Raw genomic sequence first — 26058 nt, forward strand, 5'->3', positions numbered from 1 at the left:
GTAAGCAGCAGGCACCCTCAAGAGGAGCACCAGGACTAGGGGTGATGAAGATACAAGGAAAACTTGGCACAAGAGAGTAGTGCCAAAGGCAAAGAGTCAGGAACAGGCAAGCATCAGATACCAGCGAGACACAGCAAATCCTGTGGCTCCCAGGTGGTCTGCATGATTGCACAGTCCTGATCCTGCAAGCACCAGATCCGAGGCCAATCCTGCAAGCATCCCCAAGGTGGCCTGGACCGCCTGGTCTATCAAGCCAACAGGGGAGCAGCACCGTTCTGCTGGTCTTGACAGACGGTGGGGCAGTGAGATCCAGTGCAGCTGCTCTTAACCCTCCAAACAAAGAGGATTTGGGGCATCCTATTGAGGATGGAAAGAGCATGAAGGAAAAGGGCCCCCCTCTGCACTTCTCCCACCCTGCAAAACTCCTAGATGACTTTTTCAGCTGTCTGAGCAGAGGCTGAGTCCCCACTGCGTTATACGCTGTCCTGGCAGAGCCTTGCAACTCCTCCCCCCAGTGCAATTTGCACAGATTTCCCCTGCCCACCTATTAATCCCCACCTATTAACTTGCCATGGTATTTCTGGGTGGTGGCTTTTTATTTGTCAGGGAACTGTGATAGCGGCAGTGGTGAGTGCTCGGAAAAGGAGCCATGAAGTGTGTGTGGCCATTAACTAGAGACCTGGGGACATGTTGAAAGGCGGAGGGCGCCCATTCAACACCATGCATCGAAAGGGTGGCATTGCTAAAGGGTGATATTGGCCCCCTGGATGCCAGGATGCTGCCTGAAGGCTGGAGGGGAAGAACAAGCCATGGCGAGCCCAATGGCCCCCTAACTTAATTGTGGGGTGGCTTGGCATGCCAAAGCCCTAAACGGCTTGGGTCCTGGTTACCTGAAGGAGCGCTTACATCCATATACGCCCGGCCGCCCCTTGAGATCTGCGGGAGAGGCCCTTCTCCGGGAACCCTCCGTGAAAGAAATCAGGAGGTGAGTACTCGGAGGAGGGCTTTCTCTGTGGTGGCGCCCAATCTATGGAATGCACTCCCCAGAGAGGTCCGCCTGGCGCCATCGCTATTTGTTTTTCGGCGCCAGGCAAAGACCTTTTTATTTAAACGTCATTTTAATTGTTAACAATATTTGCTTATTTATCTGGCCAGGGCGACTTCTTTTATATTGTTATTTATTTTATATTGTTAATTTTATATTGTTATTTTTGTATTTATTGTATTTTATTTGTGCTGTGAGCCGCCCCGAGGCTTCGGCAAGGGGCCGCATAGAAATGTTTAAATAAATAAATAAATAAATAAATAAATGCAGCCTGTGGGGAAGACGTCCGTCAAAGAGGAAAAAGCCAAGTGTCGTGTTTGCAAAACCAACACAAGCAAAGGAGCTTTTCTTTTCAGAGACATTTCATCATTTGTGTGGGTCTCTCTCTTTTTCTGTTTTTTGCTCCGTTTGGATCTTTTGCAAACAAGTCTCCCACCTCAACTGCCAAACAAAAAATCCATGGAAAAAGCCGCCCTTACTTCTCCCAGAGCAACACTGGGGCCTGATGTTCCTGCTCCCTGCCCCCCTCCCCCCCCCCCCCGCAGCACGCCCTGTGAGGAGTTTGCAAATATTTGTCCTCACGTGACCCAGACACCAGAGTGCGAGGGGATGGGCGGGGAGCTGCTCCCTGGCCCCGGAGAGCCTGGAGGGCTGCAGCTCTGCCAGGTCCAAGGCTCCAGACGGTAGGTGCCGGCCGGATTGCACAGCTACCTAACACACAAGGGAGGGAATGTTCCCAGGCGGGACTCCGTGTCTCTTGCCAGCTGGGACATGCCTTGTTTCCAGCCATCTCTTGCACCGTGCGGGGGAAGCAGCCTGGAGGGGCAAACATGGGTGCTCTTCAGGCTTGCCTGCAGGGGCTGCCAAGGACACCAAGTGCCACAGGTCAGCCTGGCCGGGCACTTGCCCAAGGTCACGCCTGAGGTGGGCCCACCGATGAGCGGCCCTCGGAGTCGCTTGTCCCCTTGACTTTCGCAACCTGCCTGATCAGCTGCTGCCCACTTGGACCCGGGCGCAGGGTGTGTGACTGCCCCCTTGCTGCTGGCTGCCTGCCCTTTCAGCAAGCAAGTGGGAGCAAAGATGAGCACCAGGATGCAGTGGGAAGCTGGAGTAACTGGGAAGGCGGCCTTTGCAGGATGCCTTGTCCCCGGGCCTTCAGAATGTGGAGCCAGCACTGCTTGTGAGGTTCAAACTCAGTCCGGAACCTAGAGGTGCATTGCTCGTTTGCTTGATCCCTGTTGGTCGCTTCCTGATAAGACTCATGGACTCATAGACTTTGCATTGGAGAGGTACTATTCAAAGCAGCATTGCACCTGGACTAAGGTACATGTAACTTCTAAAGTGTGAGGCCATCTGCCCCAGCTGGTCATGGTGACAATCACAGCTTTTAGAAACTGGCAAGGCAGGGAATACAAGTTATAATAGCCAATTAAAAGAAAAATTACATGTCCTACCCCAGGTCCACCGGGGTTGTAGGAATATGAAGAGCCCTGTCCAGGAATGCTCTCATGTCTTCCTCAGGTGACTGAGGGCTGAGCCTTGGCTGTGAAGATTTGCCAGGTCTAAATCCTGGCACAAATTAAGCCTCACATGTGGGTAGTCCAGATTACATCACCCGATACGAGAATGGGGTGAAGCCTCACAGCATTCTGTGAATTTTCAAGCAGGTCCTGTGTATACAACCTGGCACATGTTGACGTCAGTACTGGAAGATCACAGAAGTCATGTGAGAACTTGTGAGTTGGACACAGGGGGCTCCCAACTGCGCCCACACAGTCACAACACCGGAGAATTTTCACTGCGGCTCCGGCAAATCCCACCCCGTCCCCTCAAATTTTCCCTGGGGTTTAGGGTCCATGGTTTCACAGATGCAGAACACAAAACTCACTCTCTCTGTGCACACATGTGCCTAAGAGGTAAGACTTCCGTTGGAGGCAAGTCCCAGAAATTCAACCTTGCTTTGTGCCAAGGAATCAGGCTGGATGGTCTTGGGAAGCCTTTGCCATTGGGAAAATCTTCTGCATTTCCTGAGCATCACCAGAGCTCAGCTGCAAGTTCAGCGATCATGGAGGGCATTCCTCTCCCACATTATTCTTTCCTCGCAACAACTTTGTGTTGTAGCTTAGGCTGAAAGACGATGACCGGCCCAAGATTCATGCACTGAGTCTCATGTCGAATGGGGGGGAGGGGCATTTGATCCTGTGCCTGCCTTGTCAAAGTTCAACACTTCCAGCATTTTATACTTACAACAACCCTATAAGGTAGAATAGGCTGCAAGAGGAGGCTGTACCCAGGAGAAGTTGAGCTTCATGTCTGGACAGAGATTTAATCTGTGTTTTCATGTTTAGCTCCAGAACACAAGCTGCTTTGTACTTTCACTCTCTGCCCCACAATTAAAATAAGCACTCATGGGAGCACAACGTATTACTGGAAGCCCACCATCTGCACCTGATGATCTTTTTGTCTTTGCATTTTGATTTGTGGTGCACCCTGCCCTCAGGGCAAGCAAGGAAACTCCATTTCCTCGCCACCACCCAGCCACTCCTATAATTTATACATGGTGGGCTGACAAAATAATGGTGCGCCTACAGCAAGGTGCCTCTGCGATCCGAGCTCCAGCACCACACACACTCCCGTGCCAGGCAATTTCAAAGGGCGATATTTCACAGCAGGAAATTATCTTGTATCTCCTTTTATTGTTTGATAAAAACAGCCCACCTACCCACAAGCCCCTTCATTTTTCTCCAACTCCAGCCAAGCTGCACGGAATATAAGAAAGGGATGGAATGTCGTCTCTACCTGCAGAAACATGCAGGCACCAGGGAACACAATGATCGAAAATGGAGTATCAAAACCGGAAACGACAAGCTGTTCTGTGTTTAGGAGTCTTCAGCGTGTGGTCCTCCCGTTTCCCCGCTGCTTTATCAATCTCCTTTCTGAACAACACATAAGGCAGAAATGGCATAGCTGCGTAATGGCTTCTGCCTGGCAGCTTCCCTCTGGAAGCACCCTCTGATATGGTCCTGTATTCTGGAAGTCCGTTTATTCCATTTCTGGGGAGCCCAATAATGGATGTCGTCTGGCTGGATTTTACGAGAACCACCCCTCAGGGAGATGAGAAGGGTGGCAACTAGGCCAGGGGCCTTTTCTGCTGCTGCTGCTCATCTCTGGCACTCCCTCCCTAGGGAAATTTGCCTGGCGGCATCTCTATTTTCCTTTCGGCATCAGGCAAAGATGTATCTTTTATGGATTTTTTTAACGTTTATCCTGTATGCTGTGGCCCTTTTTGTTTTTTTATATAGATGTTTAATTTATTATGTTTTGATTGGTTTTTAATGTGTTTTTACTCTTGTTATGTTTGACATTGTAAGCCGCCTAGGAAGGCCTCGGCAATTATAGGCGGCCTATAAATATAAATAAATAAGCATCTTTCAGGAGCAGATTCGTCCAGCACCACCGGATTTCTTAAGCTGAAGTTCCATACGGAAGATTGCACCACTGAGGACTGCACGGCCGTGAAGCATGGGCTCTTGGCCTGACTGGCCATGTTACTTCAGACCAACCCGAGGAAGAGCAACGGTGGCTGCCGTCCTGTGTTCTTCCAATGGTGTAAGTCCCACCTAAGGCGGGCTGGTGTGCTTCTGTAGGAGCAGGTTAAACACACGGGGGGTTGCGCTTCTGGCCGCGCCATTTAACAGCAGGAGCAACAAATGGAGTTATTTCTGCTCCTTGCAAATGAAACCGGTCAAAGTTTGGAGCAGTTTTGTAGAGTCACATAACACTTCATGATCACGACCAGTAGCTGCCCATCTGCGCTTAGAAGAGACACCTGTTTTACAACAATGGGGCTTAGTTTACTGCACTCTCCTGTAGCCGTCGACTCAAAATTAAGTCCCACTGAATTCAATGGGACTTAGGTGCAGCCAACTGGGGACATGGGATGTAATCTTATACAGTTACTGGACAGTAAACCCTATTGCACTCAAGGGACTCGCTTCTGAGCCTATCTGTCCACTGCACTGTTAATTTGTCCCCCAATACATGTTGTCTACGGTGTTCTTTCCCTCCAATAGGACCAACCTCAGAAGAATCCCAATGTATCCTCTACCATCAAGCCTTCAATTTAGATCTTTAACAAAGCCTAGCCAAGACAGACAGAGGAAGCTGCCTTTCAATGAGTTAGGCCATTGGTCCATCTTGCCCAGTATTGTCAGCTCTGACTGACAGTCTCTCTCCAGGGTTCAAGCAGGAATTTCTCCAGCCCAGCTGATTTCTGGGTGTGAAGTACATGCTCTCCCACTGCGCCAGAGTCCTTCCAAACAAAACACTGTGCTTCTTTGTAACATTTTATTTATTATTTGATGTCAAATAAAAACAAAACCAAGGTGATATTTCAGAAAACACTACAGAAAAGAAACCCACTGTGATTGTAAAGTGCATTTTTCAGTTGTGTACAAAATATTTTAAAACATGCAAGGCACTCTGAAGCATAAAATGAAAGATAAAAAATATTATTCCCCAGTTACATTCATACTGAGAAGAGAGATGGGAAAGGTCCAAGCAGTTGGCTTTAAAAATGAGTAACAGAGCTGAAATGAAAGTGCGCTTGGGAGAACTGTTCCGGGTTTACGTTTCACAGTATTATCTCTAGCCACTGCCTAGCAGGTTACACATACACACACACATACACACGCCAGCAGGCTTTGGCGAAGCCTGCAATCATCCTCACCCCTCGAGGCACAATTTAGAATAATTTCACAATAAATTACTGTCCTGAAGTCACCTGAAACCAGTTCCACATGCTACCAATCATTCTGAGCCACAGAAGCATCGAATTATGGAAAATACTGGATTCTAACCTTTGAAATGAACAGCCAAACTGATTTCTGTACTAGTTTTGCTGGAGTTCTTCACTTCCAGATAGCTTCCCTAGTTACTGCAGTCCTGGGTCCAGTTCCCCAGAATGCTAGTTTTACCTGCAGGAAGGAGATCATGTGAGCTGGGCCTACAGCGTTAAGCCTGGCTTCACACATGAGAGACTCAGCATAGTCAGGACATGCAAGATTAGGGCTACTTTTGACCCATCCTCACATCAGGCCCATAGATAGGAGATGGCACATAATTCAAAGCCTGCTCACTGGGTAAAGCCTCGAATCCAAGAAATGAGCTTATTGGTTAATTGCAACTCAGTTTTCCCCCTTGAATGAATCTAAATCATTTGGCATCCATTTGGCATTTATTACAGACAGCTCAAATTTGCCACTTTGTTGGGGGTTTGCATTTATGACTTCTACTCAAGCGTAAAGTGCAAAAAAGGCATACTTTCCCTGCTAAGGTGAGGATTTCTTATATGACTGTTAAGGTGACTGTTTCCTGAATATGCGAGGGGATGAAACTGTTTTATACAGGGGTTCTGTAATCATTGTAGCTGCAATCTCAAACATTGATTTTACATTATTTTTCCACTCTGTGTGTAACCCTATTCATAGATGGCAAATCTCCTGCTAAGTTTACGTTCAGTCCCTAGTGAGTGCGCAGAGTTGCAGCCTTAATTCCAACAGGTTGCATTGATCATGCTTGTATTTCTTCCCTTAAGGCAGGGAAGGGCAACTTGTGGCTCTCCACATGTTTTTGCTTGGAACTCCCACCAGGAAGGTGCAACCTGTAGCCCCAAACATCTGGAGGGCCCAGTCCCTGCATTTAAACATTTGGATGCAGAATTGTCATGTCTCCTCAGCTCCAGCCTCCCCACTCTCCAGAAGTGGAGGGTGCACTGGGGCACAGAGGACGGGAAATGTCATTTTACCAGCAGTATCCTTCCACAGGTGGCATGACGGTTCTGGATCCGACCCAAAGGCTGTAAAGGCTGCAACCATTTACTCTAACAGCAAAAGCTCATGGCTCCACTTTATTATCATCTGCACCTCTGGGAAGTCCATCGCTTCCTCTGTCACTCTGTTAAGACTTTGAACTATCCAGCAGGACCACCTTCCCATAACAGAAAGGGTAAGCTAACGCATTAGGGTGGCTGGGGGCTCGAATAGCCTGCTGGGAAAGCCCCCTGCCAACTAGGATGGAAGTGTCACCTCCCAGGGAGCCGGATGTGGCCTGAGGCCCCCAGAGTGCAACTCTGGAGGGATCCCTTTCTTTGAGGCATCACCTCACTTGGGTACTTATGCTGGAATTGCCAATCTGCAGGTGTTCAACAGCTCATTTTTCCTGCCAAGTACAAATTCAAGTTCAATGTATGCAAACTGAACAAATGAAATGACATGGCCCATTACAGCGAGATAAGGAAGTGCTGGCTTTTCAGCATTATAAAGAAGTTAGTAATGGCACATGGGGAGCCCTTCCCATATTTAACTTGGAGCTGACATGCCAAGACAAGGCTCTCGCCTCACATGAAGCAGGCAAGCCCGCACCAGGCTCCCTTTGCAGAAACCGGCCTCGCCGCCGCCGCTGATCTACAAGGGACAGCACTGTTCAGGCTCCTCCACGTCCCCTTCCAAATCCAGATTCTCCACACCGTTTCGATTCACTTGTGCCTAAGCTGCAAGCCTCCACCCGTGCTGATCTCTTTCAGATGTTCTGAGTTGTCCAGTCATTCCCTCAAGGTCAGCAGGGATAAGGGCAGGCGCATTCTGGCCTCGCCACTGCACCCCGATGCCACTCTGGGTCAGCCTTCCAGTGAGAGGCTTCCTTTTGTGTTCAAGAAGTTACACGGACGCCTCTTAAGCGCAGCATCCCGGTGAATCACTGTAATTCCCCGCAGCTGTGCACTGGGCTGAAAATGCCAGGAAGAGAAGCAAGGAGGAACTTTGTGGGAAAACCAGCAGTCATGATTTAGATTGCTTTGGGGCAAGGATGATCTCCTTTCTTTGGCTATCCCTGCTGCTTCGCTCCTCTTCTTCCCACACTGCAGGAACATGGGAAGCTGTTTTGCACCAGGCCATGTTATTCAGCTAAGCCAGGGACCATCTGTTGCGACAGGTAGCTGATCTCCAAGATTTCAGGTAATGGCCTGCTTCAGCCCTACCTGGAGACTCCGGGGACTGAACTGGGGAGCTTTGGCATACAACGCTGCTACTGAACTAGGTCCCACCTACAGCCGTGCATGAAATTGGCTGCCACAGATATTCTTTCTATGAAAGGACATGCCTTGATCGATTTTGTCAGTAACATCCTATTCATAGCCATTTGATAACATCATGAAACAAAAATAATTCGTTAAAAATTCTCTAATCAGACAACTAAATTCACCAGGCCCAAAGGAACTTATACTTACATAACATAGTGGCATGAAGAGTCAGAGTTAAAAAAATAGAAATATTTATTCTTCACACCTCCCAACCCAAAGACATTGTCAAGGCACCTAAATGTGATAGCAAGTCCCTCACCTCTCCTAACAAACATTTACACTGAAACTACACAATTACATAACTGAGCTACACATAGACTTTCTACTTCAGCAGCTGCAACACGCTCTCACCCACCCACCCACACGCACAACACAATGTACTCTTTTAGAACTACAAACGCTCAGACAGAACGGTGAGCCTGGTAGCATCCCACAAATGACGGTATTTCCAAAAATGGAAGGAAGCAGAGTCATCATTCCAGCTAAAATTCCAGCCACTTCCATTTGAAAGTCTTGGTCTCCCCAGCTGGGCAACGTGCTTAGGAAAGAATGGGAAAATATGAGCAACGCCCACATCCAAGTGGCCAGTCTCTCCACCGTCATTCCTTGTCGAGCACAGAATAGCATTTTAGGGACGTGTAGCAAATTTAGACTCTGGAATATCACACATGAAGGGAGATAAAAGTTTCCCCGCACAGCTCACAGTACTGTGAGGTACCTCATGACAACATGTAAGCAGAACTGCTTGAACGGAAGCTGTGAGTGGTCCTGTCCAGGAAGGCATCTCCCCTTTGTTTTAGCTGTTTGAGTTCATAATAACCGAGGCAATGAGGAGACCATCTGTTCCTAAGCCCACGGCAGCCAGGAGTTCCACAAGTCTTTTTCTTTCGGTTTCTGTAACTATACCTCCTTTGGCAATTGTGACGCTGCAGCAGACTCCTCCAAGTTTTTTTCATTTGAATCCTGCATAGTAATTGCACAGAGCACATCTTTGATTCAGTAATAGGGCCCGAGCTTTTCATACCCTGAATAGCTTGGCCACTCGGGAAACAGGCCATAGGAGCACCTCGGGCTTCCGAACTGGTCAAAGGCAATTCCAAAGCCAGGCTCATCCTGAGGCTGAGAAATCTCCCGAGCTGATTTGAGTTCAGACCGTATGATCCTGTAGTTCTGGCCGTTGTTGCTGTCCCAATACACCCTGCCATCGCACTCGTAACACACTGCAAACTCTATCCTTTCATGGGGTTGGACTCTTTCTGGCAAGCTGATCTCAAAGGAGAAAGTGTCCTTATCTGAACCTGCATATGTGTCCTTAACATACTGGCATGGGCAGTCTGTGAAGGTTTTCCAGGTATCAAATGTCATCCGGATCTTCACGGCCTTCTCAAACGCAAGATTCCTGACTTTCACGGTGCCCATGATGGCTTTATCTTTCAATGTGCAGTTCTCAAGACAGACATAATCTGCCTGAAGACGATTCCGGAAATCTAAATAGTCTGCAGAAGGCTGTACAAAATCCAAGACAAAATCATCTCTCTCCACTGTGGTCAGGCCCACAATGTTGTCTATTAGTTCTGTGATATTGAATGGAATATCGTGGGGGTTGTCAAATTCTGAGAACACTTTAACCACCGTTAGAGCCAAGCCCCTGCTGTCAGCAAAGGAAACCTTCTTCTTCGCTTTCTTCTGCAACGCTTTTATTTCAGCTTCCCGCTCATTCAGTTCAGAGCTGCTGTTCAAGTGGATGCAGGGCCGCAAAGGTTTCTTGGGCTTTGGGGCTATCTTGCAGGCGAAGCTCTCTCGTCGCAAAGGGGCCGTGCGCAGGCAGAGCTGCATGGCCACGTCCACCGCCATTGTGGGCTTGTGAGGAAAAGAGTCCAGTATTCTGGGGAAGGAAGGACCAAGACAGACATGTCACACATGATGCAACTACAAGCTGAGGTTGCAAACACTCCAGAGCAAGCCAGACCCAGTCCCGGTTCTCTGATAAGGATCCTTGGCGGAGGAACAGTCTGCCATGCTTTGCAAGCTCATAGTTTGTATTTTGGCATGCCTAATGTTGTTGGAAAAGGCAAAGCATGAAAATGCTCTGGGTACAACAGAAAAGGTACAGGTAGCTGAAGGGAGGAAAACCAAGCATAAAACAAAGCCAAGCCAAGTATCAGATTTAAAACACATCATTTCCTCCAGACAGGCTTAAAACAAATTAACCCAGCTGAACATGAAACTCAGTGCAATACAAACACCTTAATATCTCCATGAATTATCTTGTAAATATACCTGAACTGGTTATGGAAAGTTATTTACCTGTATATTTACCCACTGTTCCTGGCTCCTGTTTTGTGTCTATATTCCTTTGATGGGTACAACTTCCCTTAAGATATTGTAAAATTTCAGCACCTTAACAAATACTTTTTCAAAAATTAGATTCCATGGTCCTCTAAATTAAAGCCCACTTTTCTATAAAAAAGAATAAACTGGGCATGGGGCTGACCTTTTGAAGTTAAACAACTTAGTATCATACCATATTTTCTATTTATTTTCATGGGTCTTGATGGCTCAAGATTTCATGTCTAGTCAAATGTAAACCCATGGATTTCAGCTGCACATGCTCCAAGATAAATGTTACACTCTTCAACTGATTTTAATATTCTTGGTATAGAGAACCAGACAGAAAATTCCACAATTGATCCCTTTGTCTCTGAGCAGATACAAAGTTAAGTTAAGGACTGCTTAATCAAAGAATTTCACATTGTGCCCTTAATAGAAAAACTCTTACTGAAACCCAGAGTATTTTGATCGTTCTATAAACTTACATGCACAGTTGTTGAAAAATATGTCAATTATCAAAAGAAGAAAAACATGATATGACCCATTTTTCTTAATGATTTACACTATTGTTTCATTCTCAGAAATTAAAATGATTTCAAGTCAATTAAGCCAAGCTATCACGTAGAACTGTGCAATCTTTCATACACAGGAAAGCTCAATGCCAACTTTAAGACCTAAAGGTCAAATTTCTGCTGCAGCTTTTCCTGGCATGTCAAATGGAACGCAATAGCACAATTTCCCCTCTCCTACACCACTAATGCTGCTGCTGAATTAATAATAATAATAATAATAATAATAATAATAATAATAATGAGAAGGAGGTGATGATAAGCATTCTTACTGAGGACATTCTTACTCTTAAAAAAGATCTTAAAGATCTTGCTCAAAAGCATCCGTGAAAAGTAGCCAAGTTGCCTATCCATCTGTATTGCTCACCCTGAAACCCAGAAGTTGCTGGATGGAAAGCGCACTTCAGTCTTCAGCATCTTAAACCGCGGGTGCTTCAACACAGCCGTCCCACTGCAGCAAGCACACGGATTCCAGGACTACTCGGGAAACAAAGCCCAGACAACAGAATTCATAGGTCTTCTGTGGGAGGGCTCCCTGGCCAGCAAACTGTCCCGCCCTCAAGTACTGGAAACTTCCCTCCGAAGGGTGTGTAGAAACAGGAAAATGAATAAGCACAAGCGACCGTTCACTGCATTGACTCTTTGAACTTGGCTGAAAAGGAAGCCATGGCAGACATGCCTCTTCGCAGGAACACAGCTCACACCGCCTGACACATTTCAGGAATTTACTTATCTTGAAACAGTTTGCAAAATGAAAGTGGCTGCAGCACTGTGTCAATCAGGCCAAGACCCACAGCTGTGTTGGCTTCCGTTCTGGGTAAAACCCTGCCCCCAATCCAAGAACTCATGACAAGAAGCTTCACACTCCTCCTGTGTACGTCACCACTTCCTAGCCCAGTGGCACATCTTTAGTTTAGCCCAGGCTGCAAGCAGTGGATCCTGTCATCTTTGTCTAGGATGGATGTCTCAATAATCTCTACATCAGAGGAGTGTCATCATGCATTGTTCCAGGAAATGCTAGCAATTTACATATATGTAGGTTAGTAGACTATGTATCAAGTTGTGGCAAGATTCTAGGCCACATTGTGTCATATACTAGATTTTAACAAGCAGTTTACTGTTCTCTTCTGGAGGGAAAAAGAAAAAAGAAAAAGGGTGCAATCTTAAACATGTTTAAACAGGAAAAAAGACCTACAATTCCCAGAGTTCCTTAGCCAGCAAGGAAACATGTATTGGATTGGGCCTGAAATCTGTCTCAGCAGATCCTGGAATCTTAAAAAGGGTATGGCCAAATCTTTCAAAAAAAGAAAAAAGAAAAGAAAAAAGAGAAGCATGCAAATTAGAGTCTCCACCCAGAATTCAGCTAGGTGACCGGGCAGGCAGAGAAGGTTGGCAAGCAATTGTAGCACATGAATACATGTTTAATATTTATTTATATTTATTTTTTGATTTATATCCTGCCTTTTTCCTACAAAGGGCTCAAGGCAGCTTACATCATCATCCTCCATCATATTCCCACAACAACAACCCTGTGAGGTAGGTTGGGCTGAGAGTCTGTGACTGGCCCAAAGTCACCCAGTTGGCTCCATGGCTGAGCAGGGACTACAACCCAGATCGTCTGAGTCCCAGTCCCAGGCTCTTAACCACTACGCCACACAGTGAGGGAGAACCTGAAAACAGTATGGTGTAGCGCTTTAAGAGTGCTGGACTAGGATGATCCAGTTTCAGATCCGTATTCTGAGTCATCTCCTTTCCACCAAGCTTTCTTGTAGTGTTTTTGCGCAGATAAAATGGGAGTGGAGAACTGCATTAGAGGAAAAGAGGGATAGAAGTGTACTAAAAATAATAATACTGGTGAGTACGGAACCCATGCCCAGTCCTTAGACAAGATTGATGAACTTCCTGTTTTTTAGAAATGTATTTTTAGAAATGCATCTGATTTAAAGTAGAGTGGACTGCACTTAGAAATTACCAAAGCACAGATCACTGATAGCAGGCTAACTCTGTCCAGATAGGGGCCACCTGGTAGAAGGCACTCTGAGCAACAGAAGCCACCTGGGCCTCAAATGACAACAATGGCTCCAGGGGCACCCACAAATGACAAACCTGCTTCTTCAAGAGCAGCACAACCCCCATCTAGAATAGGTTGGATTTCCTTGAATTGGTCAGAGGAACCGCCCGCCATCATCGTCTCAGTCTTTTCTAGACTGAGCTTCAGTTTGCTAGCCCTCATCCAGGCCATTGCTGCGGCCAGGCAGCAGTTCAGCACATCCACAGCCTCACCTGCTGAAGATGAAAAGGAGAAATAGAGCTGCATGTCCTCAGCACATTCCAAAATGCTGGATGAGCTCACTCAGTGGTTTAATGTGAGTTTGATGTTTAATAGCAGGGGGACAAAAGCATCCCTGCACTGGAGGATCCAAGGGGCAGAGCAATGTCCCCTCCGGAGCCTGCCATCCAAGCAGAAGCAGAACACTGCAATGCAGACAGTCACTCCGGGATGATACTGTCCATGGTCAACAGTACTGAAAGCTACTGAGGTCCAGGAGTACCATGAGGGACACGCTCCCTCTCTCTCCCCCCCTCCACAGGTCAACATAAACAGTGCAACCAAAGCTGTTTTTGTGCCAAACCAGGCCGGAACCTGGACTGAAATGGATCCAGATAGCCAGTCTCATCCAAAAGTGCCTGAAACTGGTTAACTACCACCCACTCAAGAACTTTGGCACCAGTCCAAAATTATTGAATTTTTCTGGGCCCAGGGAAGCTTTCTTTAGGAGGGGTCTCACCACCACTTGTTTCCAGCAGGGAGGAACCACACCTTCTCATAAAGAGGCAATAATCACCTCCCTGGCCCAGCCAGCATTTCTCTGCTAGCTTTTATTAGCCAAGAGGAGCAAGGATTGAGCACGGATGCGATTGCACAAACCAGTCCGAGCACCTCGTCAACATTCTCGAGCCGCGCTAACTGTAATTCACCCAAAGAAACCTGACAAGGCTGTGCTCCGGGTATCTCACCAGACTTCGCGACAGTAACACTGAAGTCTAAGTCCTGATGGAGACAAGAGATTTTGTCCTGAAAGTGTCTAGCAAATGTCTTGCGGAAGGTCTCACGATGGCTCTGGGATGTCCTTGGTGTCTGGATCAGGGCCTGAGAGAGCCTGCAAGTGCCTGCAGATGCAGGAACACCTTTGCAGGCATTCCCAGGAAACAGCAGAGGAGCAGAACAGCCGGAGGGCCTCAAGACCGGCCCAAGAAGCCTCCCTGCACTGCTGCTCTTTGCCACAGCGACACAAGCCATCTTTGCGACTCCCTCGCACTCTGGCTCTCCAGCCTTGCTCCAGTCCGCTCCTGCCTGTTCCTGTTTCTACCCTTGTCTCCAGTCTGACCCTGACTCCCAGGCACCTGCACTCATCCTGCCTGACCTTGCCTTGCGCTTGAATGTGACTGTATCTCCGGAACTTGATGTTTGGATTGAACTTTGGATGATGACATCTTGGACTGTGTTTGCTTGGCTCTATCATCTCCCTGGCATTGACCCTGGACTGTTAAAGAAGACGCCTCTTGCTTCTGCCCCTCTGAACCTGCTGCAGGACTCTGCCCAGCACGTGTGCCCTCGTCCTGGAGTTGCAACCTTAGCTGCCCACACCCTGATCCTTATACTTGGAGCCAGCACGCAGAAGCCCCCAGATGATCCTGGAATGCTCTGCTGGGGGGCAAAGAGAAGATGCAATGGAGGCATCCAGATATTTGTACAGATATTCAAATAGATGGGAGTTGCAATCCAGGCTGGGGAAGGCTGCTGTAGACTATTTACCTTCCAGGGAGTGAGGAGTCTCCAACTAGAGGGAAAAACAGAAGGCAACAGGTACAAGCTTCAGCCAATCCAATTTAAGGCTGGGTATGTATTACAAGAGTCCATATGCAAAGCAGAGTTTTCCAAGCCCAGGAATTTTGCATACTCCGAAGCCAATGAGCCTTTGGCAACTATGAAGTGCTCTCTATTTATGTAATTCTGACTAATGCACCCATAGATTCTGCCAACAGAAAAACTGCATCTGACTGATTCCAAGACACACCCATTTTGTGGGCAGATCAAACTTCGACTTGTTTCTGCTACTGCCTTGATGCAATCCTTGACAACCAGAGTCTCAATACTGCAGCTACTTCCAAGGGAGCTTTCTGATCCTACTGCAACTGATGGACACTATTCCACATATTGGTTTAGGCAGCATTTTCTGAACCTGGAAAGATCACTAATAGCAGACAAGCTGCCCCAAGACTCTGTCTACACTGCAAGCTTTTCGAGGGTGCCTTTACCACGGATGTGAGGCAAGAGCAAGGCCCAGTGTGCAGGTCTGCACATCCTGCTAAGCCACCCTGTGAAGAACCCATGGCGGCCTGACCATTTGCAGAACCCACAGCAGGCCCGGAAGACTCTCTCTCTCTCTCTTCTCCAATTGCCCTTCCTCCTCAGTCCTCCAGCTGGCATGTAGCCCAGAATCTTTCATGGCAAAACCTGTCTTTCCCCTCCCTTTCCAACTTGTTTGCTGCTGTTTTCTGTGGGTTTCCTTGGAGCCTCAAAAATGCACAATTGGAGTTGTAATTTTTAAAAGGTTTTTAGCCCCAGAAAAGTGCGCAACAATATACATGTTTTTCTTACTAACACTGCTATCGCCCTCATTCTTATTGTCAGTCTATCGTAAGTTCCCTCTTAAGGCTGTCTAACATGTGTAGCCTTGCCTGGTGAATTTCCTTGCATGTTTCAGCTGTCAAAGGGAGCTGTGAATAAAGGAGGAACAAGGAACTGGGCAAGGTAAGACTGCATATAGGCTAATTTGTACACATTTGCCTGGGACCAGTTGTCAAGATGTCTATTGAAAAGCCCTCATGAAGGGGAAAAACAGTAAAAGATGATGCATGGAAAATGGAGGAGGGAAATAACTCCCTTTTAGCAATATAATCCCCCCAATTTGAAATGCTGAACTGACACTTCTCTATTATTACTTCACGGCATTTATACCCCACCTTTTTTCTTCTTGTGAGGAACTCAAGGTAGCTTACATAGCTCCATTTTATCTTCACAAAAACAGCCCTGGGAGGACGTTTGGCTGAGAGTGAGAGACTGGCTCAAAGTCTCCCACGGAGCTTCATGGCCAAGCAGGGACTAGAACCCACATCATGCGGGTCCCCAGGCCAGCCCTGTAACTACTGCGGCAGCCTGGCTATCTTCTCAATGCCCTCCACCTTTCCAACACTCTCCTGAATCTCCAGAAAAGCAAGCTATTACCCCCACACACACACACACACTTTTCTCTGCTCGTTTTCAGAGCTCTTTCTGCTGTGGTTGCAGGTAAAAGAATGCAGAAATAGAAGGGAATGTGACAGCTGGGAAGTAAATAGAGAGGAAACCTGTGCACCTGAAACAGCCCCCTTCTATACTGGGATTCCACATCCTGCAATCCCACATCCCACAATTTCTAGCATCATTCAGGTACCCACTGACAAAGCACCCACCAATTGCAACTGGACAACTGTTCCTTCCTCACACTGCAATTCATCTACTTTCACCCTGTTTGAAACCATAGCCAAAATGTTTGATTTTTTAAAAGAGCAACTTCCTCCATGATGTTAGGAGCCATATATAAAAACAGAACTCTCATTCAATTAAAAAAGTGTGGTTTTATCTTGGGAGACACCAAACACTGGAGCTAGGCTGTTTGGAATCCATTTTTAAAGCTGTTGTGGGAAAGGGATAATTTTGCCCTCTGAAAGCAAGGGCCCGCCTGCAAAGTAATCCAGTGTCTTGTCTGCAAGATTTATTTCCAAGCTGAACTACTATTACCAGTCTGCAAACTAATTCAAAGTTGCGTGCTGTTTCTGCATTTATTTCCTTATATGCCCATTTTATGTTCGGCTCAGTTTACACGGCCAAGCAAAATCGTTTGGTTACAATTAACTCCTAGCCCCAGTGGAAGGTTTTGCTCTGGCTCAAACTTTGTGCACTCACTCCCAAAAAATAAAGTTGCCTTGAGTTATTTCTGTTGACGAGCTGGAAGGACAGAGCTTCCCACAGGACTGGATTAGAACGCAGTTTGCTGACATTTTCCTGCTTAAGGGATTTCAAGATCTGGTGGAACAACAAAGCCAGCAGACAGAGGTTCACTCCTCAATCTGCAAGATTTCAAAACCAGCACCTATGTTTACATGCATACATGTTACTTGTATACTGCCCTCAGCTCCTTTGAGGAATGGTGGGATGAAAATGTACATAAATTTTAAAAGACAGGAAAAAATGAATACCATCACTTTTTATAAAAATAGTTATGAATGCCAGTGAAGTTAAAACAAACTTTTGGCAGCTCCAATTTTACTCTAGCAAGTATTTTTGCACTCCATGTATTTAATGTATGATGGCCTCTAACTCAGAGGAGCTTAATTAGAAAGAAAGAATGAAGAAGGGAAGGAGGGAGGGAGGGAGAGACACAATCACAGAGGATGTATCTACCAATAGCTGTTAAATAAAATAACTAATGGAGCCTCCATGTTCAGGAACTCTGTGTGTGTGTGTGCGCATGTGTGTGTGTCTGAGAGAGACAGAGAGAGAGAGAGAGACAGAGAGACAGAGAGAGAGAGACAGAGCGCGAGAGCAAGCGAAGGAGCGAACAAGATGCTGCAGAAAAGGGAACAGGGAAGGCAGCCACTTTCATACTCCATTTGAAAGTTGTATCAATACCCAGTGGCCTGGTTCAGCCAAAGTATCTCACTTTAGATTTAGAGGTCCTTAGGAAGAAACGAAAATGCCTGTCAAAGGTGAGGTACAGTCTATTGAAAATAGTAAGGAAATACAATATGAGGCTGCATATAAACAAGCGAAAGGAAGCTTATGTTCCCTTTCTCTGGGGCAGCATGTTTCCCCAAGGGATGCGCCGAGGGCCTCCAAAGTCACCTAGTGAGCAAGGCAGCAGTTCCTTTCCCCAGGCTGAGGACAAAAGATAACATCTCCTGCCAAGATTTTATAAAGTTCCCTGTTCCTGCTGCATTGGAGGTTCCCACAGGCTCTAACACTTTCCACCCTTCCTGGGAGACCAGGGGCGGGATGATGATGCTACCTCAGTAAAGCAGTCTCAGTTCTCACAGCTATTATCTAGGCAATGCCCTGAGGGAGGCTGCTTCAGGGCAATTCTTTCTGGTGCTCTTCCTAACAAGCTGGAGGCCAGAGGGTCTTGGCATGGCTCCCCAAAACTACCCTGACTTTTGAAACCGGTGCAAGTTCACTGGACTACCTGGTGAACCTTAAGGGCCTCCTCGTCAGCCTTCAGGGAAAGCTCTCCCAATTTGGGAGCATTCAGAGGCATGTCGGCAGCTGCTGCTGAAGTCAAAAAATCAGAATATGGGGAACTTTGTAAGGCAGCCCTTACAATCATGTCCTCTGTCTCAAGTTGTTCTTTGGAAAGGGGAGGGGGAGAAAATAATAGCCATTTCCAACAGTTTAAGCTCTTCCAGCAGTAGTAACGCAAAGACAAGGTCAAGGTCGCCTTGCTATTGGCATATGATGACAGACATTTCTCTACAACAAGGCTTTGCCCAATCCTTCGCTGGCAGCGGACTTCCTCTCTCCCTGCCCCCATCATCTCCCGTAACCCTTTCATCAGCTCTTCATTTGTGTTATATCCGTTATGATGAAAGAGCAGGTTTTCCCTTTTTGATCACTTTAAAGCGGGAGCAGGGAGAAAGAAGAGCAGGGGCTGATAGAGGATTTGCAGCAGATCAGCAGATATCCGACACTTGATGGTTTAATAAATAGCGAAAACAAAAGGCTGGCTCCTCCCTCCTAAATGAAGCAACTAAATTCAAGACACCTACAAGAACAGATTTTGTTTTATAAATTTATTTGCATGCAAGCTTCTGTTCTGGTAATTGAAAGCAAGTTCTTAGACTCAGTATATGCTCAGAGGCACTCTCTCCACTCTAGGAGTGCCTTCCTGCACTACTGTTTTGCTTCTGGCTCCAGTTGCAGACCCCAGTCTTCTGGTGAAAAGCATCATCCACGATACTTTTACATCCCTGATACTGCGGATGAGGAAACATATCGCTCCCTCTCTCGTCATGCTACAGCCTGGGGTCATTCCAGTCTATCAAAAGCTGTGGGTTGCTGGGAGACTGGGACATGCCAAAGAAAGTCCTTCTTCACAAGGCACGTAGCTAAACTGGGGAATTCACTTCCATAGGAGGTAGCGATGTTCAGATTGCTTACAAGGGAGCAAGACAGCTTCATGGAGCGTAAGACTCACAAGGGCTATGACTCTGTGCTACATCTGGTGTCAGAGTAGGGGCTACTCTCCTAAAAGAGGCACCCCAGTCGATGGCGAACACAAGCAGGGTGTGTGCGTGTGCGTCTTACTTGTGGACTTCCCACTGGCAGCTGCGAGGACTGAATGCTGGGCTAGGTAAACCCTTGGCCTGATGCAGCATGGCTCTTTCTGGGAAAACCAGAGTGGATTCTCCCCACCCCTGCTCTCTTTCCTTGCAGGTCACAGAACAGCATAATCCCTCTTGCACACTCCAGGTGCTTCAGCCCACAAGTTTTCATGCTGGCTGGCTATGACAGGAGCTGTAAGCCCAATGCAACCGGAGGGCATCAGGCTGGGGAAGGGTGATCTAGTCGCTCTGGTGTCCTCATCTGCAGAGTCATTCATTTCAAGAGACCCATGAGCCACCACGGAGCACTCCCTACTCCAAGTTCACCTGACTTGGAGATTTTCTCCTCCACTACCAGTTCTCAATTACCACGAGAGGCCAGAATCAAAGCTTTAAATCCTGGAGGTCTGCCTGCACCCCCAAAACCATAATGGAATTGGTGATACGGGCAAATCCAAACCACAGCCTTAATGAAACTTAAGCTGGCTTTATAAAAATAAAATTAAAAAGGCTGGGAGTTGGGGGTGGCAGTGGCTTTATGACTACCAAGATAACTACAGAAGCATGTAGATTAATTATTGTGTGTCAAGGCATTCACCCAACAAGGACTTAAAATCCAATTCCAGGAGTGTGAGTTCCATTGAAAATCAGCTTGCAGCCCAGACGATGACAGGACACTACATACATCATTCCTTATGTGGAAAGGGTGTCTTTGCAGGCATAGCCCAGAAGAGGATGTGAAAACTACACTCTCCACATTAGCACCATGAGCTGCAACGCAAAGGATGGAAGGACAGGTGACATGCACCTTCATTGCAAAGCACCCTTGGCCTACTGCATCACAACAGTGACATGACTTGTTAGGCATCCAATTATAGGAAAGGAGTGACACTGAAGGTATCTGGCCACTTGCCCCAGAGCTCTCAAAGAGAAGGAAGGTGCTAAGAGACAACCCAAAGCAACAAAGCAAAGCAAACTGTTGCTAAAGTAGCCAAAGCCAGATCTATTTCTTCCTCTGAAACCAGCTTTGTTTACAGTTCCAACAATAGCAATGAAAAGCCCTGGTCATGCTGCATACACATGGAAACAAATTCTGCTCATTTTAAATGGCATTTACCTGAATGTGTTTCTGATATTACATCTTTGGTACCACCACCACCACCATGGGCCCCTCAAAGCCACAGCAAAATTCAATTAGCCTTCATAAAACTGCCATGTTTGTATCTTCCAAGTGTGACATACATTAAAGTTACTACTTTTTATCTTTTGAACAACCCTGTGAGGTAGATGACAAGAGACGGGGTTACCCAGGGAGTCTCATCGCTAAGTAGAACTTCAAATCCAGATCTCCTTGGTCTTACTGTAAAGATGCACTCCTTCCCCAATCTGGCTGAGGATGCTGGGAGTGGAGGGCCCCAGGCTGGAATGAGTGCCCACCACCACATCACACGGCAGGGGCTCCATTCAGGTCAGTGCTTCAGGTCCCCACCTCTCCAAGCCGCACACGGTTCCACCCCCTTCCTGATACATCTGAGGCAGGTCCTCTTTATGAAGAAAGAGCCCATGGATACCATGGCAGGGGCTAATTCTCACAAAACCCCTCGCATCCCATGCTCCTCCACCATGCAACTGGAGCACCAGCCTAGAAAACACATGAACTCGGTGAGCATATGACTCCCTTCCACACTCTGGGGTCAGTATTGAAGCCAGGATGTGTGAAAACATTCAGAGGGAACACTTTTAATTCATGCTGAAGGATCCATGGAGAGGCCAGCTGCTGGTCTATATTGCTGGTATATTGATGCTTTCTGGGAAGGCAACAGGAATTGAGAAAACTAGATACCCCAAGCCAGCATTCAAAGAATTTCACCAAATTCATGCCCGAGCTGTGCAATGGCTTTGCACAGCCTTTTCAGAGCATACATGACATCGCACTGGATGTGCTTCTAATTGACAATGTCCTAACAAAGCCCTGAGGCCACTGGAAACGTAAGAACTGCTTTCTTGGATCAGATTAACCTCCTTTGAGCTCTCCACTCAATTACCAAGCAGCACCAGCCCAATGTCTCTGGAAAGTTCTAGAAGCAGGGCAGGAAGGTGACAGCCTTTCCTTTTTGTACACAACTGCTTGGTTCACATGTAAAAACAACCCAGTGTGTGAGCTGACATTAAATGGTGAGTTGATGCCATGTGCAAATCCGGCACTGTGGAAGAGAACCCATGGCTTGGTGCTGCATTCTGAATACTGTGTAATTTGTGATTAACAACCCACCATTAAACCACAGTGCAGGCTTCACACATAACAACCCATGATTCAACAACAAGCCATACTCAGTCCCTGCTATGGGCTGTCATGTGCAAACCAGGCCACCGTCTGGTATTCAGAAGGTGAGCTGCCTTTGTACAAGGCTCCAGTTAGGAATTAACAACAAAGAGCTGTGGGAAAACAACAAATATTGTGCATGTCCTTGTTTCTCTTAGTCAAAACAGATGCTTGCATTTTATTAGCATGGCTGCGTGATGTCATATGTCATTCCTCTCGCAATTCCCTGTTCCTGTTGAGCTTAGCCGCAATCTCAAAGTTGCCAGGAAGGAAGGAATTTTTCCACCAACAGTATTTTTGTTCCTTATTAAAATGCGAAGAATTGTGCTGCTGGTGCTGCTGGTGGTGGGACAATTGACTTAGTCTCGAATGCGCAATTAAGCCCGGCTAGCTCTACAAAGACCTGCTCCTGGTGGAGATGAAAACTGTCAGAACTGGTTTCTTGATACAGATCAACACAGCTCCAAGTATTTCTGGACTCTTCTTGGAGGCATGGTTAAGGAAACCGTCATCAGTGCCTGCACTCCAATTTTGCCATGACATCCCTGGCCCTGGCCCTCCATTTTGTGTTAACAGTTCAGAACCTAGAAAGAATCCTGCACGGCCTGATGTTGTCCAGTCCTACAATGGACTATACTTAATGGACTTTACATTCTTCCCTCCTGCCTTACAGCCGAACTGGAAGGAGTGTGTTTAACAAGCACATGGGTGTCTCGTCTGGCCCTCCGAAGTATGAGCATGAAAAACGCTAGCATACAATAGACCTTAGTGTCAGGAATATACAAAGCTTACTCTCTCTGCACGAGACCACTAATGTTTTTGTAACAACTGCATCCACTGATAATTATGCAATCCTGGCTAACTTAGCAGCCTTGTTTAAAGTTAAATATTTGTTGTATTTCTATTTACTAAAATAGTCCGCTGTGTAGAATTATGTATGGGTCGTGCAGGAGACGCATGCACTCAATCACCCCGCCCCCTCCAGCAAAAAACACAATTATGCAATACAAAGCCCATCCTCCTCAGCATCTGGAACAAGGGCTTGGGAAACAGTACATCCAATAGGACAAAACCAGATGTGTTGCAGATGTGTTTATGCAGAATTCTGCAGAAGTAAATTCTGCATAAACACAGAGGACTGCAGATTTTAAAATGGTTGCACAGTCCCTTCTTCTTTGAGCTATAGCTCTGGGATGTCAGATACTGGACAGAGTTTTCAGCACCTCACCAAAATACAATTTCAATTTCCAGAATGCTTTAGAGCCACCCAGAAAAGTACAAAGTAGGTACAATTTTGTCATTTGGATATGGTTTGGCTTCATCTTTGTGCAGGCAACAACATTTTAAGGCTGAAAACCTATATCCACTTACCATGCAATACACCTCACTGAGTTCAATGAGACTTACTTCTGAGTAAGCCTGTACAGGATTGTAGTGTAAGCAAGGGAGTCCAGAAAGGTTCCTTCTGTATTTTTTTTAATAGTCATGTTATGTTTTACATACCTCATAGGGACAAGGGAGGTTAGCAGTAAAGATGTTTCAAGCTGTCCAGAGCCAGAATGGTACCAGGATTTCACATCTCAAAGGAGCCAAGGATTCACTACCTAAAACAACACGAGGTGGTCTGGTAAGAGATCTCCTAAAAATAACTGCAGGTCTCCCCACCCCCCTTTTACATGCATGCCAAAGAATGCTATATTCCACATTGTACAGATAACATATCTAGAGAGGCAACCTCTATTCACACATCTAGTGCACACCCCTTTAAACACCCAGAAGTGGATCCAAAGGGGAACTGTGCCTGAAAAAAAGATCACAGCTTTAATCCCAAAACAAATTTTCCTAGGAGTAAGCCCTACAGAATTTAATGGAACTACTTCCAAACAATTGACCATCTCTTGCACAAGGGGCTTGGATAGTCTCGAAGCTGTTCGGAAGGATAGTGTTTCTCATTTTTAAAAAAGGGTTCTAGTTCTCATGCCTTCAAGCAAATTGGAAAAAAAACCTGTAAAACAATTTCCGCATTAAAAATTTCAGCTATAGTAATTAATGCTTTTAAATTGTTTTGGGAGAAAATTCCATTAGGATGAAACAGATTTAATTTTAAAGCATGTCTTGACTGTTCCGAGAAGGCACGGTTGTTGCCAAGGCGGGTCATCTTCGGACTACAGAGGAAATCCAAAACTGAAGGGGTAACAACCCTCCGATTCACACCTTGAAAAGCCGCTTTTGTTCACGGATGGCTCCTCGCCTTTAGCTCCACGGAGAAAGCCGCTTTCTTCTGCCTCCCTCCACACCCCATTCAAAGGAGCAACTCAAGCCGGAAAAGCAAAAGCAAATACCCTCCGTTCTCCTTTCTCTGTCCCGCAGCAGCCAGGTGCAACAAAGCATGATCCTCTCGGGATTCACGCTACAGGTTGCCGAGTTACTTGCAAGCTTTTCGTCCGAAGTGGGTTTTCCTTGCAACGCGACCCAGTGTAAGCAACCTCCGTCGGTTTCAACGGCGTTTACTCCCCATTAAGGGTGCACAGGATCGGAGCCCGATCCTCTTACGTCTACGCCAGGTACGCAGTCTCTCATTTCTCTGCATGCACGCACACCCCCGCGGGAAGCGCTGCGGGGGGTCGTTGTAGCCCGATGTTCTCATGCTTACCCGGAAGCAAGACTGAACCCTTGGCTACGTTCCCTAGGCTAAAATGCATTTTTGACATGACTCATTTTGGAACCGACCTCGGAAGCAAATGCTACGGAAGAAATCGACTCAGCCCATCCCGAAGCAGGGACACCTGCCTAAGTTTTCTGCAATTCCAGCCCCGTACCTAGAGCACTTGTGGGTGCTTGGAGCCCCAGAGCGTACCAGGGCTGCCGGTTTTTTACGAACAACAGCTTTTATAGCCTTCCAGTTCGGATTTGCCTGCAGAGCCAGCGACACTGGCAAGGATGATCCGCTCCGCCCTGCCCACCCAACCGCTCCCGGGTCATTCAGCTCCGGTTCCAGCGTGGATGTGCTCCGCTCTCGTTACTTCTTAAGAATGTTCGTTCCATCGCGAACGCACCAGCAGGGGAGGAAGCTGCGCTGTAGCCAATGGTTGCGCACGGACCCTTCCCGGCCAGCCAATGACGGTGGAGCTTCCCCGTAAGTGAGCATCAGGCAGGCACGTGAACGCCAGCCTGGCTATGTGGGAGTGACCGTAACGCCAGCATGCGATAAAGCGCCTCTGCAGCTCACGGGGCTGGGGAGAGGGGTGGGTAACTAGAACGGGACGGAGGGAAAAGCCACCCCAAGGAGGGAGGGAGAGGGGAGACGGCGGCGCTTGGTGGTTTGCAGCCCCGCACATCAGCTCATGGGCGGGGAGTCCAGTGTGAACTTAGAGGCCTCCAGTTCAAAGAATTTCACCTGGGCAGTTTTAGGCCTCCTCTGGGTTGTTGTTGTTTTTTTAATTTATTATTACGTGTATTTCTTGCGTTTTTCCTCCCTTTTTACAAAGGCTCCAAGACCGTACATACAGTCATCTTTTCCTCATTTTATCTTCACAAGAACCCTGTGAGGAAGGTTAGGTTGAGAATCAGTGATTGGTCCAAAGTTACCCACTCTGCTTCATGGCCGAACAGCGATTAGAACCTGCATCTCCCGAGGGTCAGTGCAGCATTCTCACAGCTACACCACTCTGGCCAATTTTTCAAGGCTGCTCATACGCTGCCAGGGTAGTGTTGTCCCCTTGGCATGTCACCAGCCTCAGAAAGATACGTGGCCTGCAGCCTGTCCCCAGTGCAGCAGTATCACGCCGAGGCCTTGAATCACAGACAGAGAGATGTAAAGGTACCAGTCAGCCTTTCTGTGCTTGCCTAGAATAGCTTGAAAAATCTATTCTGGGTGTCAGGGTTTTGGCAGAAGGAAACATTAATTCTGTGCTTCCCCCAAATGTCTTGAAGCAGAACGCAATGTTTCTGCACCATTAATCATCATTGTAATGTCAAATGATTGGCATGTGGGTATAAATCATTCCTGTGTTGAAAAGTAACTGACACTGGATTCTGAATTTAGGTACTGCAAGGAGGACAACCTCCCTGTGCCCATGCCAAAAAGGTCATGAAGCAGTGCACTGTCCATTCTGCTGCCATTCCAGGAGAGGTGTGTCTGAAAAGAAAGAAATATTTTTCTGTTCTTTGATAGTCTTCAGAATGGGACAGTTAAAACATACTGCACTTTAATGTGATTCTTGAAGTTTTT

At 46.9% G+C, this 26058-nt stretch overlaps 1 protein-coding gene across 7 annotated transcripts; it reads right to left on the reverse strand.

Moving 5' to 3' along the window:
* Positions 1–5378: 5378 nt before the first annotated feature.
* Positions 5379–24839, reverse strand: PPP1R3B (protein phosphatase 1 regulatory subunit 3B). 7 transcript variants are annotated; one of them, XM_044418917.1, is made up of 4 exons: positions 24647–24839; positions 23331–23431; positions 11451–11560; positions 5379–10068 (listed from the first exon to the last, which is right to left on the reverse strand). In XM_044418917.1, exons 3-4 carry the CDS (start codon positions 11498–11500, stop codon positions 9180–9182), a joined length of 939 nt encoding a protein of 312 aa, XP_044274852.1. In that variant the 5' UTR covers positions 11501–11560; positions 23331–23431; positions 24647–24839; the 3' UTR covers positions 5379–9179. The 7 variants fall into 7 exon arrangements, with proteins under 7 accessions (XP_044274852.1, XP_044274854.1, XP_044274856.1 ...); XM_044418919.1 differs by having other exon boundaries at positions 24685–24838; XM_044418921.1 differs by lacking the exon at positions 24647–24839 and adding an exon at positions 24170–24572.
* Positions 24840–26058: the final 1219 nt, after the last annotated feature.

Source organism: Varanus komodoensis, unplaced genomic scaffold (assembly GCF_004798865.1).
Source record: "Varanus komodoensis strain SLA01 unplaced genomic scaffold, ASM479886v1 scaffold94, whole genome shotgun sequence".
Classification (NCBI taxonomy): domain Eukaryota; kingdom Metazoa; phylum Chordata; class Lepidosauria; order Squamata; family Varanidae; genus Varanus; species Varanus komodoensis.

What these genes read in the sequence shown, in the direction of transcription:
- PPP1R3B (XM_044418917.1), bottom strand. Translation starts at nt 11,500, where the DNA reads ATGCTGAAGACTGAAGTGCGCTTTCCATCCAGCAACTTCTGGGTTTCA. An exon ending in AGCAACTTCTGGGTTTCAGG is followed by an intron (nt 10,069 to 11,450) that starts GTGAGCAATACA and finishes TTCCTTCCCCAG; the next exon opens with AATACTGGACTCTTTTCCTC.